Source organism: Lampris incognitus, chromosome 9, assembly GCF_029633865.1.
Source record: "Lampris incognitus isolate fLamInc1 chromosome 9, fLamInc1.hap2, whole genome shotgun sequence".
NCBI classification, from domain to species: domain Eukaryota; kingdom Metazoa; phylum Chordata; class Actinopteri; order Lampriformes; family Lampridae; genus Lampris; species Lampris incognitus.
Genome location: NC_079219.1, coordinates 31,334,780 through 31,348,494, shown reverse-complemented (window position 1 = coordinate 31,348,494; position 13,715 = coordinate 31,334,780). Strand labels below are relative to the sequence as shown.

Here is a 13,715-nt window from a genome sequence, read left to right as displayed (position 1 = left end):
GGCTATGGCGCTTTCTTGTGGCAGCGAAGTGAATAAGGTGAATAATTTGTGGCTCATCCAGTGTTCCTCCAGTTCTCCTGTGCTGAGATCAGCAGTGAATGATTTGCTGGCTTGCGAAACATTCTCGTTAACTTCTCGTTTACTTTCAAGACACGTTAATGTTTCCACTCAATCGTGGTTGCTGATGCGCACGGCAGCGGTAAGAAAACATAAACCAGCTGCCTGGCGGTGAGTCGCGCATGCGCACTGACTCAGATCGGGCGGCGACAGGAAGCAGCGTCTGGTTGAGCTAGCTGGAGAGCTAATGGAGAAAGGGAGTGGCGATCGCAAGGACAAACGTTTTTTGAAGGTTTTTAATCACCGCAACCACGAGAGCGTCCTCGTCATACTGTGCTCGATGGTGTTTTAAGCCCCCAACGTACTCTTCAAGGCAGCACTGCATGGAAGGCACTCCCCGCCCCCTACAGTTTCAGCCAATCACAGCACTGGCGCTAACCCTAACCTAACCCTAACCAGTGCTGTGATTGGATGAAAGTGTAGAGGGCGGTGAGTGCCTTCCATGCAGCGCTACCTTGAAGAGTACGTTGGGGGCTTAAAACACCATCGAGTCATAAACCTGCGCAAAAGATTTTTGGTTGATAGGTCCCGTAGTTTGAGCGATTAGCTGCGGACGGCGCGCGTGCGACCAAAAAGACACAACCCCCTCCAGGCTACGCCTGACGGAGATAACAAACTGGAAAGACTCAAAGCCAGACAGACATGACAAAGATCGCTGGAATTGGATGCTGTTAGGGAATGTGACACAATGCCTAATAATGAGAGGTGCCGTAGTTACTACTAATAGCATAGGCCATGTACTCTCATACCACTGAGTTGGTGTCAGGGAGACCATTTGATACGTGAAGCCTGAACTGATTGATAAGCTGTCTGATGGAATTAACAGACACTGAACTAATGGTAGCATAGGATCCATCAGGATATGCTTCAGTTGCTGAATGACTAAACCCATGCCGCACTGCAGGGTTGTAAGTGGTAAACAACTAGATATGACCCTATACTGCCAATCAGCTATGCAGTAACTTATTTTTCCCCCTCTTTGCACCGTAATTCATCTTTTAAAAAAAAAGTATGCGATGGCGCTTTTTTTCATCTCTAAACTCTGAGACGCACATCGGCCAAACCACAGCCAATGCCAAAAAAGCTACTGTAGGCAAAGAAAACACAGTGTACCATTACTTTCCCCCCGTGCAGTCTACTTATGCTCACCCCACAGCCTGCCCTCCAAAAGCAGTCTGCTTCTGATTATACGTGATGATCCTTAGTGCTTAAACTTGCCAGCTACATTTCAGGATCACGGGAGTTTTTTTTTTAAATCTGGCCTCCATTCAAAACAAATTACTCCGCGGATTATCTATGCCTTCATAGCTATATTTCTGCTTTACTAGCGTTCCCTTAAAGCAGTCTCTCTCAATTGCAAGTTTACTGATCTTCATCAATGTCTCAACGTATCTCACCTAGATTTTATTGATCACCACATCACATTGACAACAGGCGGCACGACGGTTTAGAGATCAGCACCGTGGTCTGACAGCAAGAGGGTCCTAGGTTCAGTTCCAGCCCATGAGTGTGCAGTCTATTGTATTTTTAAATCGCGCATACATAACACAGTCTGCATGTGTGTCGTGTGGTTTCGGTCCCACAATCCAAAAGACACATTTCAGGTAAAATTAAGTCTCTAAATTGGCCATAGGTGTGAATGGTGTGTGAACCCTGCACTAATGGATGGTGACTTGTTCATTGTATCTCCCTACCTTCTGCACAACGTCAGCTGGACTAGACCTCCTGCCCCCCATGCCTCTGACTTGGATTAATGGATGGATGCATATAGGTTATGGAATGCATTCAAAGTCGACATTGGAACAGATATAAGATCCAATTAAGCTGAAAGAAATAGGCTTAATGATATAAAAATGTTACTGTTGGTGAAGAACCCTTCTATCTGGGGTTTGACCGGGTCTACAGTGATCACTCATTACATTTTAGGCAGATTGGCGTATGGGCCTACATTACCAACTTTCTGTGATGACATCTAACGCAACAACATATCCAAAAGTCATGCTGTAGGTACGTCATAAATGATGAGAAACGTCAATCATTTATGAGATGACGACATTCTGAATAATGCTAAGGATCAAATTAAGCCATTTAGGAAATTGCAGGAAGGCTGTAGCTGACAATAGATATATGTTGAAATCTGAAAATATTAAACGAACATTAAATGTTTTTATGGGAATTTACTTGTATAATATGTTGTGTGAATACAATAGGCCTATGCCCCCCCCCCACAAAAAAAAGAAACTGGTTTTGGTCAGTTTACAATTTCTGTCTATAATCGGAACACATTAACTGAATGTGTTGAATTTTAGGTGTTTTATTTGAATTTCGTACATCTGTTGTGTTTCCGGGCAAACATTAATCGTGTCTACATTTCTTTCTGCCCAGTAATGGACCTACCAAGGGCTTTTACGCATGCGCAGGTTATTGTAAATTTGCGGCTCTGGGACGTGTCGGCAAGGGAGGACAAATCGTACACACACACACACACACTCTCTCTCTCTCTCTCTCTCTCTCTCTCTCTCTCTCTCTCTCTCTCTCTCTCTCTCTCTCTCTCTCTCTCTCTCTCTCTGTCTCTCTGTCTCTCTCTGTCTGTGTCTGTCTGTCTGTCTGTCTGTCTCTCTGTCTGTCTGTCTGTCTCTCTCTCTCTCTCTGTCTCTCTCTCTGTCTGTGTCTGTCTGTCTGTCTGTCTGTCTGTCTGTCTGTCTCTCTCTATTTCTCTCTCTCTCTCTCTCTCTCTCTCTCTCTCTCTCTCTCTCTCTCTCTCTCTCTCTCTCTCTCTCTCTCTCTCTCTCTCTCTCTCTCTCTCTCTCTCTCTCTCTCTCTCTCTGGAGCCAGTCCCCGTGCCAGTTCGCCTCCCACCTTCGCGGATGGGATCCCTCAGCGGAGGAAGCGGAGCTCTGCCAGCTCTCCAGCAAGGAGCAGCCAGCGACGTCACCGGTGGGCTGGGCGGCGCAGGACGGACGGGGTGTTTTCCGGCTTTAAAAAGAGCGAAGCCGGCCCCTTTGCGTCACACATCGGGAGTCTCGTCAAATCTTAATTGGGCTCAACACACAACCATAGAGAGCCAAACTCACCTAAACACGCCAACAGCATCACTTAATCCCCCCAATGTTGTCAGACAGGTAGCCGGTTTACTGCCGTTCAAACTCGGTCTTCCCTCAGTTCCTCCTGGTCTGTCCCTCCTATTCACTTAGCGCGCTCCCGCGCAAGGGCAAGAGTATATATTTGCACCGGTTAAAAGTGTTGGGCAAATGATGCGTTCATTTGTACGTGCATTCAAATAAAGTAGCACCTCCACCCTGTTTCCGAAACCCTACCTGTTCATCGTAGTAGTCCGCGGAGCCGTGCGTCGCTTGTTGAATGCAGAATCCCGTCTGCCTGAGCGTCAACTCCAAGTTCAGCTTTGGACCTTCGGGGGAGCACCGAGGACTTCAGTTTCGCACCTCCGATATGAAGTCTGCAGAGGAAGGTAACTCCTATTTTTCCGCTCGTTTTAAGTGGCGATTAATTTCAAGCTGCTTTCTTCACAGTATTCGCCTGACAGGAGAAGGATATGTGATGCATGGTTGCAACTGAATGGGAATTTACAATGCTGTAGCACATATGCATGGTCGGTTCATACTGCAGACTGCTACAGTGCGTTTGAGTTTTAACTGTACCGTCACGGTGCTGGAGAGGAGCAGCTCCTCCACGTGCGCACATACAGGCTAAATGAAGTTAAACGTTGGCGGTGCATTCTGCGTATTTGTCCCACCTGGATGACAAGGTCTTAGCGAAGCCTTCTGAGGTCTATTTGAATAGGTAACCATATTATCCGCTGTTATTAGAGTAGCTTGATTTTTTTTGACCTAGTTTGTAAAAGAAATATGCAACATTTGATCCTTAAAACGGTCATTCACTCACTTAATTCATAGTCTTCCAGTGCTGATGTCATGGATTTTTTTCATTGTGTGTGTGTGTGTGTGTGCGCGCGCGTACGTTCGCGCGCGCGTTTCTGTGTGGATTTGGGATTTTCATTTTGTCTGAGGTTTCAGATGGATAGTTGTGGGCTGTATTATTATTCATTTCAGTCCCTCACTCTTAAGCCTCATAAATGGTAACAGACGGGAGAGGGAGCGAGAGAGAGGGGGGGGGGAGAGAGAGAGAGAGAGAGAGAGAGAGAGAGAGAGAGAGAGAGAGAGAGAGAGAGAGAGAGAGAGAGAGAGAGAGAGAGAGAGAGAGAGAGAGAGAGAGAGAGAGAGAGAGAACTGTGAGGCGTTTGTTCAGGGTAGCTTGCTTGACAAGGAGATGTGCCTAACCACACACAGCTTCAACGGTCTGCTGACGGCTGCATTATTATCGCACTCATACGTAAACACAGACGCTCACGCACACATCCACCAGCGGTGACTTTGCCATAGTCAGCCAACTGCAAAATGTGGCCCTGAGGCTTTTTACTTCCAGAGGCTGCAGATGACTTCCATGGGCGACCACCTACCTCTCCCGAAGGTCCCTCCTGTCTGAGCCCATGCAGCGCAGACCGCAGTCCCGATGGATAAACCCAAACCCATCTTTAGTCACACAGCTTTGGTTCTGGGTAAAGAGTGTTTTCATGGTGATAGGATAATTGAGAAAAATTGTGGAGGAGAGGGAAAGCACACTGTAATCTGTGTAACAGTCAATATTTTAAAATGAGCTTCGCTTGTACCACGTTTTGAACGCATAGGAGTAAGAGTAGGGATGAGTTCATTTATTTTTTTCCCCTCTCGTTTGTTTTAGCCCACTAATTGCTGCTGTTTTCTTAGTTCAGCAAACAAGATATGTGACCCTGAGATGTGGCGTTCAAGATTGAACGGCGCGCTTGAGTTACCTAGTGCAGCGATTCCGCCAGGCTCCCCCTGGTGGTACGCAAGAGCCTTGCTGAAAGGCTGAACAATTGCACTCCAACTGGCCCAAGTCCTTAACTTAAAACCAAAAAAAATTGTAATTTAATTCAATTTTATTACAGATAACGCTTATTACATCTTCAAATCCCATTACAATGATATAAAAATTACTTGTTAATCATTTAAATATTTCAGAAAAGGTGCCTGTGCTTAGCCACGTAGGGGGACGTTACGTCACGTCCGACATAGCATGAACTAGTAAGGCGTGCTAACAGACTGTGCGATTTTAGCAATCCTATAAGTTTATCGCAAGCCACACTGTGCGATACGCATCTAATAAACTTGGGTGCGACATCAGGTTTTATGTATGTAGCCTGTACGATAACGCTTACTGAACTGCAGGCTACGACGCAAGTCCATAAAAAAACGTCATCAACGTGCGTGCCGCGTAACGCAGACCTTGACCTTGACGCAGTCGGATTCGGACTCCTCGGTCTTTGATTTTAGCTAGCGTAATTAGCCTGTCATGATTAAGTACCGCAACCGAATGGATGCAGTCAGAGGCAGATCTGTGGCTCATGCTGACTGCACTCCCACCTGACATTCTGAGACTATGCCAACGCAACAAGGCTCATCGGTCTCACTGAAATGGTATGTGTATTATTATTATTATTATTATTATTATTAGTATTAGTTGCAATAGCAGTATTAGTGGCAGTAATAGTCAGGGTAGGCAAGGTGGCTCTGTCATTGTTTCGTTGTTGGTATCTGCAGTGGGAAGTGGTACTTGGGGAATTTGGTTTGGCACATAAGTGGCACATGATCTGAAAAGTTTGGGAACCTCTGGCATAGTGGAAGGGGTGTTAGAAAAGAAGAATATTTTTCAGTAAAGTGCATTGAACATACATGCACAGCCATGGGACACTTCCCTCCCTTCCAAACACACACACACACACACACACACACACATAGGCGTAACTAGTCAGTGCCGCACCCCGATGCAATATGGTCAAAGCAGGCCCTGGCCTGCCCATCACAATCATAACATGGGCATCTGGATGGCATGGAAGTCTATTCCGTTTTCTGCCAACACGGGGATCGCTGGTTCGAATCCCCGTGTTACCTCTGGCTTAGTCCCTGCAGACACAATTGGCCTTGTCTGCGGGTGGGAAGCCGGATGTGGGTATGTGTGTTGGTCGCTGCACTAGCGCCTCTTCTGGTCGGTTGGGGCACCTGTTCGGGGGGGGGGCTGGGGGAATAGCGTGATCCTCCCACGTGCTATATCCCCCTAGTGAAACTCCTCACTGTCAGGTGAAAAGAAGCGGCTGGCGACTCCACATGTATCGGAGGAGGCATGTGGTAGTCCGTAGCCCTCCCCCGGATCAGCAGAGGGGGTGGAGCAATGACCATGAAGGCTCGAAGAGTGGGGTAATTGGCCGGGTACAATTGGGAGAAAAAGGGAGGAACCCCCCCCCAAAAAAAACAAAAAAACAAAAAACAATCATAACATAACGTAGTTTCAGTGGCACATGAAAGAAGTGAAAGCATACAGCTTTAAAATGACCAGCAACAGTGAAATGCACTACATAGCTGACACCTAAGGGTGCTTTCACGCTAGGGACCCAGGCCCAGAGTCGAGTACACTTGACCCCAAAGTCCAGTTCGTTTGAGTTGTGGGAACACTGTGTACCGTGCCTGGGTCCACTTGAAAAGGTGGTCTCGAGTACGGTACATGTGTACTCATGGTTAGCATCAGGTGTGAAAACAACTGTACCAAAACACGGAAGTGGACTGCTATGCTACAGAGGTAGTTTGCTGCCAGTCTCCTCCAAAATCTGCTTATGTGCTCAGCCCGAGCCAATCTCGTGTGTAGATACACAAGTGTACCCGGGTACGGAACAACATTACTAAAATGAAAGCTGACCGGTGGAGGGGCAGTCGTACTCAGGCAGGGTATGAAGCAGTCATACCTAATGTGGAATGCCCTAAATGAAGTGATTAGTAGGAGGCTATCGTGCTGTAGAAGAGGAGTCATAATAGCAAGGCCCGGATAGTGACAGACTAGCCAACTGAACAACATCTGGTGTCAGAGCTCCATAACAGATGAAAACATAATCGGTGACGGCACACCTGCACATTGACGACATTATTCATGTCTGTGCTTAGGGCTTATAAACACAAAACACAAGTGTGTGTGTTGATTATTAGTCTAATAAATAATGAATAAGTTCTACTTACATCATAGGTGCGGTCTCTGGGCTTCTCACTGTGGGAAGTCTTGACACTTGGCCAGCTAGCTACTGTTCTCTGTGGATTTTTCTGCACAGTAGTACACATGTCCATAATTACGTGCAGGTACACTTTGCACATTTTTGAACACACTGTATACTGTAGACTCGGTGCTTGAGATCTTTGATACGATAATGGTGAAATAAAGAGGGGTCCGTGTGTGTGGGCCCTAAAGTGTTGCAGGCCCCAACGCAGCTGCCTTACCTGCATTATATGGTAGTTCCCCCCCCCACACACACACACATGCTCTCGCTCTCTCTCTTGCTCTCTCTCACTCTCTCTCTTTCTCTCTCGTGCTTGCGTCTTCCTGTGTGTTCTATAAGACATACAGCACAGGAAGACACTTAAAAAATCTGCAACTGCAAAGTCAGTCAGGCCTGTAGACAGGAGGTGTGTCACACTCACTTGCGTGGGCAGGGGAGCATCGGCTCTATAGATTGAGGACAGGGGAAAAGAGCCAGAAGATTAAAGGAGCTGAAGTCAGACAGAGATAGAACTTTAAGTAAACAAGGTTTTATGTTGTGAGTAGGGCTGCTCTTATCACTAAGAGATGAGTTTCCAGTGCGACGGAGGTGAGAGGACCTCTCCCTCAGAGTTTGATTTCAGCTATCTGTTTGAGTACGGCCAAGGTGTGGAGCACAGATCTGAGCGAGGTAGGTGAGGAGGGGCGACGGATGATTTCTGTGTATTTTTGTACGTAGCACTGTATACACAAGTACAGGTGTATTCCCTGATTATGGCACTGCTATTTGAATCTGGTGTGTTTGCTGCTGTCCAGGGCAATGACTGAGAGCTGTATTGACCGTACATAGCCAGCGTAAACTCCATCACCCAGAATGTGTTCAGAGATCACACACTTTGCCCCAATTTGGTAGCTATTTACTCTTTATTGACCCTCAGAAAATGGTAGACTTCACAATTTATCAGAGAAGATAATAATAGTGATGGTGAGATGAAGTGTTATGTGACTCACGAACAGGTGAATTAGTTCATCCCTCATCTAAGTGACCTCTTCAGTCTCAACTGACTGCAAGTATCCCCACCCTTATAAACAACACAGTGGCATAATGACCGAAAACAACAACTGGTTTTATATGCAAATTGCCATGGCCATTAACTGCAGTCAGTTGAGAGTGAATAAGTCACTTAGCAGATGAACTGATTCAGCTTTCTGTGATTTCCTTACCTGGATTATAAAAAACACAAAGTGTTATATGCCTTTCAGACTGTCTGTATCTTAAGGTCAAACAGCAAATCTTCGGAGGCTTCACTGAAGTAGTTGTGCCGTGCACATTCGATAATCAGACCTGGAAATAGGCTGTCATAAACTAATTTTAGTCTGCCCACGCATTCTGCGGTGTGTGACAAATTTATCATTTTGTGTCGCAGAGCATTGTGGTTAACAGATATAGTACACAGCAGCGAGGGGAATACCCTTAGCTGCTCAACAGACTCTAAATGGTACTCATTTTGTGACAACACACATCCTGATTGAAACAATCCAAAAAAAAAGGCTGACATAGTGATTGATAGTTCTTTGCAGAGCACCCAGACTGAAGGATATATACAAAGTGATGCAACTTCCTTATATGCTCAAAGGAAGTAAACAGTTGTTGTATTTTCTTGTGTGTGTGTGTGTGTGTGTGTGTGTTCAAGTGTGCGTGCAGCTCTGTGATTGTCTGTGTACCTGAGCGAATCTGTGATGCTTCCACAGCTGTAAGCTCCCTTTGACTGACACACAGGTTGAGAGCGATGTGAAAGTGCTGTCAGTTTACCACAGGGGATGCCCTAACTCACTCAGTGAGTGATAGTCAATCAATAAGATATCCATCACCCGGAGATAGAGTCACTATAGACAACACATGACTGTGGGGACTGCCGAGCTAACAAACCTACTGTACAACACATCACTACACATGCTACATATGCTTTGATGCAGTTGCAGGGTTTTTCCAGAAATGTTTGTGTAAAAGATTTAGAGGAGAGGCAGTCATTTTCAACAACACAGGTTGACAGAATTTGTTTAGCAACCATAAGCGGCAATACTAATGCAAAGTAACTCCAAAATCTCGTACATTTTGAAGTTGGACCGGAATCTGATGTAATTTTTCTAAAAACCTTGAACGAGTAATGAAAAAAAAAATCAGCAACAAATGTTTATGTGCAAATGATTAAGATTGTGTGGTTTTGGTTTTTTTTGTAACTTTATTTTTAACTGTTCTCGGTGGGCTTGAGAAATGTAAGTGGACTACTCCTCATTAATATTCATGAGATAACCTTTGAGTGATAAGTATGGACAAACCAGTGCTGGTGAGGGTGGGCGGGGTTTTGATGATTTGATATGATTGGCTATATGTTAATGAGTGTATCTGATGACATGATGAGTGGCTGAAAAGGAGCTGAACTAGGGGGAGCTCTTAAAAAAAGAGAAAGATGGAAAAACCGAATTCTACCCTTTTATAGATGCATTTTCTCAGTTGAAAGAGACAGCGAAAATGTATGATGATTAAAGTTGTAAGTTATGTTTGAAAATATTAGGGTTTCAATTTTGGCCCGACTTTAAAGGGTGTAAAAGTTTTGCAGTCCCAGAAAGTATAGATTCATACATTTAAAATTTACTTTTTTCCTCTGTTTTTTTTCCTTTCTTTTTTCTTCAGAAGCATACAGCTACACACCAAATGTCAGCCTGTCCCTTCCACTGGGCATGGGAAACCCCTGTCTGGCCACGCAATACCACACCTTGCAGTCCAGCCCGGTAATCTCGGTCTCCTCATGCCACCAGGCGGGCTACGGCCTCCAAAATGACAACATAGCAGCCTCGGGCTATTACCTGCCCCAAGGCTTGAGACCCAATGGGGCTCCAGCCCTGGAGAGCCCCCGCATCGAGATCACTGCCTACAGCCCGTTCCCTGAGGAGGAGGTGGAAGAGAGCAACGTGGACCATATCACCAAACGAGGGGTGAACTCCATCGTCACGCTGACACTCCCCAACGCTGATGGTTACCGTGACCCCAGCTGCCTCAGCCCCGCCAGCAGCATTTCCTCACGCAGCTGCAACTCTGAGGCATCCTCCTACGAGTCTGGCTTCTACAACTACGACAACTCCCCCCAGAATTCCCCCTGGCAGTCTCCCTGTGTCTCCCCGAAAGGCTCTTCCTCACTCCTGTCCTGCCCACATGCCGGTGGCCCTGTTGTATCCCCGCAGCACTCCCCATCCACCTCCCCCCAGATAGGGGCAGTGGCTGAGGAAAGCTGGGCTTGTCAACCTCGCGGCTCCAGGTCCAGCTCCCCGTCTTGCAGCGGAGGTGGTGGTAGTGTCGGATGCGTCGGCGGCAGCACAGGGAAGAGAAAGTACAGTTTCAACGGCGCCCCCTACCGTCAGATATCCTGCTCCCCCAACCAGTCCCCTATCCCCTCCCCGCACGGCTCCCCCAGAGTCAGTGTCACAGATGAAAACTGGCTGGCCAACACCAACCAATACACCAACTCTGCCATTGTGGCAGCCATCAACGCCCTTACCACAGATGGAGGGGTAGACTTAGGGGAGGGTATACCAGTCAAGGCCCGTAAGACCGCGCTGGACCCCAGTCCCACTATGAGTTTGAAGCTCGAGCCTAGCGGAGAGGAGCTGGATCCCGGCGGTGAGCTCTGCCATGAGGACTACGCCTCCCGCCTAGCCTTCAAAAAGGAGAACTACTGTGGTAGTTTCCTGGATGTGCCCCAGCATCCTTACACTTGGTCAAAGCCCAAGCCTTACCTCAGGTAGGTGGATGTATGCCAGCTGCTGCTGCTGTGCAGAAGTTAAACGCTTGAATCCACAAAAATGAGACGGCATGACTTCAAAGCTGAACTGGCCACTTTGAAAACCACACAGTAGTCTTCTATTCTAAATTGCCTGAAGGGACATAATGAAGAATACAAAAGTGTTTACTTATTTCAACAATTGTGGACAAGCATTTAGGCAAAGGTTTTCATCTTACATATATTCCAGACAATACAAAAAAAAACATCAAATAGTGCCAGTGCCTTACCTAATTATTGTCCTCTCTTTCTCATATTCAGTATTTATTCATTGCATGGACAAAACTGTTAGTTTTTTTTTATCTTCAAAACTCACGTTGAAAGGTATCAATCCAAATTCTGTATTCTCTTTGCGTCCAAAAGGATTTCTCTTTGAAGATCAAAAACATTTCATAAATCATATTTCGCAGAGATGAGCAGCACAGCATGCGTGCTGCGGTTGCTCCGACAACCAAGACACAAACACAGACACACACACACACACACAGCCCTATAATTGATATCCGACTTTTGAAAAAAAAAAAGGTAACCCTCGTGAATTCAGCACATCCCCTCGTATTTGGCTTTGTCGGGGTTTTTTTTCTTTTCGCCTTTCCTTGCCAATAGCATACTTTCCTGTCGGAAATCAAGTGTTTGATTAAGATAGTGAGCGACAGGAAGCAATGGTGACAAGTCTGGTGAAGGGAAAGCAGTCTGTGGGCTAATCAGCCAGCCTTGTTGCTCCGCTGTGTCGCGACGTGAGCACATCTCTCGCTGCCGCTACTATGATGTCATGCACAGACCGCTCCGATAAATCCCTGCGGGGGGAAGTCGGTTCATTTTGGGTCAACAAAAAGCCTGAAAGTTCCAAGAGGATGCCAAAGATTGGTTTCAGGCAAGCCCCCATAAGGTCAGGGGTTCTTTACTTAACAGGCATCCGGCACAGAGAAATATTGTCTTGCAAATGTTTGTTTTGGTTTAGATATCGTCACTCTGGCCTCTCCATCTTAGAACAATGATGTTAAGAGGAGACGACTGTGGCTCCGAAAAAGCGATAGCACAGAAATCCCAAAGACCAAAGAGATATACCACACTCTTAAGGCAGGGTGTATTCGGCTTGCTGCAATGTAATATTACATGGTTTTTGCTGCTCTTCATCTTCTTTTTTTAGTGATCAAAAATAATACTTTATACTGAATAGGAAAAATAAAAATGTAAATAATAAAAATACTTTATATTGGATGAATATTGGTGGATTTATGTGCTTGCCTTTGGCATCCATGTGTGACATTTGTTATTTTGCCTCAGATATGTCTGAGCTCTTTCTGACTCTTACCACCTACAGTAACACAAATAATAACACAAAACACACCTCACTGTTTCCAGGGACACATGCATCTCTGTTTTATTTTTCATAAAGGGGACAACTAATTACTAGCAAGGCCTAAAGAGTTACACGATTCACAAAATGACTTCAACTGATTAGATTATAGGCTACGATGAAATGGAGACGGCTTAAACATTAAACTGGTTGGCTTTGAATGAAGTGTCCTAATTCGAGGCGGAGCTTTTCGATTTAAACTTTCTTGGCAGAAATGTGAAAATTGAGGGCTTCTATTTTGGCAAATCAAATGCACTTTAAGCTTTTTATTTGAAAAAGAAAAGAAAAGCTAGAGATGAAAAGAAAAAATAGGAAAATACCTTAAAAAAAAGAATGAGGGGAGCCAGAGATAGGAAGACCCACACCCAAATTCCATCTCCTCATTTGTTTGTGACTGTGTTTGAATGTGTAAACTGGAGCAACCATTGTCTCATTTAATCTTTTTTTTTTTTTGGTGTCTTTTAGCCCATCTCTGCCAGCCCTCGACTGGCAGCTGCCGTCCTGCTCTGGCCCCTACAGCCTGCAGATCGAGGTGCAGCCCAAGTCCCACCACAGGGCCCATTATGAAACCGAGGGCAGCCGCGGTGCAGTGAAGGCTTTGTCTGGAGGCCACCCTGTAGTGCAGGTATATCTCCACTCGTCACTTCATCTACAACTGCACCAAACACAGTCCATTTCTTGTCACCGATATTAAATGATTATTTCAAGTGAAGGAAAATCTTTTCATGGTAATATTTTTTTGGATTATTTCGATTATAAAAGCCACCGCTGCAGTCTTAATAAGACTGTGTGGGCCATCTTTATCATTCACCACAGCAAGTGTGTACACACAAAACAGACGGTGTGTTTGTGTTTGTTATGGGTGTGCAGAGAGTCCTGTGTCTGTATCTGTTTTCACATTCAGATAAAATCAGTAAAGGGCACATCCTAAACCTTTACGTTATACTGTATTGGCAAATATTTGCAGTCTGACTGCACTCAATATTGACTGTAAAGCATATCTGCAAACTTTTTTGAGATGTTTAGAGTTGGTAGTAGAATATATACTTTTGAATATTTTAGAACATTTTTTGAAAGTTAATGTTTGAATAGTAAGTGAAAAGTAAGTTTCAAAAACTGAAAACAAGTTCTTGAACATGTATGCAATGATGGATTCCAATTTGAGTGCATCCTCATCCTGTGTGCGTGTGTGTGTGCGTGCGTGCGTGTGTGCGTGCGTGCGTGCGTGTGCGCGCGTGCAAATGTTTGTGTGTGGGTGTGTGTGCGAATGTATGTGTGTGTCT

General features: G+C 45.5%; 1 protein-coding gene across 1 annotated transcript in view; it reads left to right on the top strand.

Annotated features, from left to right (window-relative positions):
• Positions 1–3,458: 3,458 nt before the first annotated feature.
• Positions 3,459–13,715, top strand: part of LOC130118520 (nuclear factor of activated T-cells, cytoplasmic 1-like) — a 58,860-nt gene continuing 48,603 nt past the window's right edge. Inside the window, exons 1-3 of the mRNA XM_056286971.1 lie at positions 3,459–3,586; positions 9,929–11,033; positions 12,898–13,057. Of these exons, the coding sequence (XP_056142946.1) occupies positions 3,478–3,586; positions 9,929–11,033; positions 12,898–13,057 (1,374 nt within the window). The 5' untranslated portion in view covers positions 3,459–3,477. The remainder of the gene's footprint in view (positions 3,587–9,928; positions 11,034–12,897; positions 13,058–13,715) is intronic.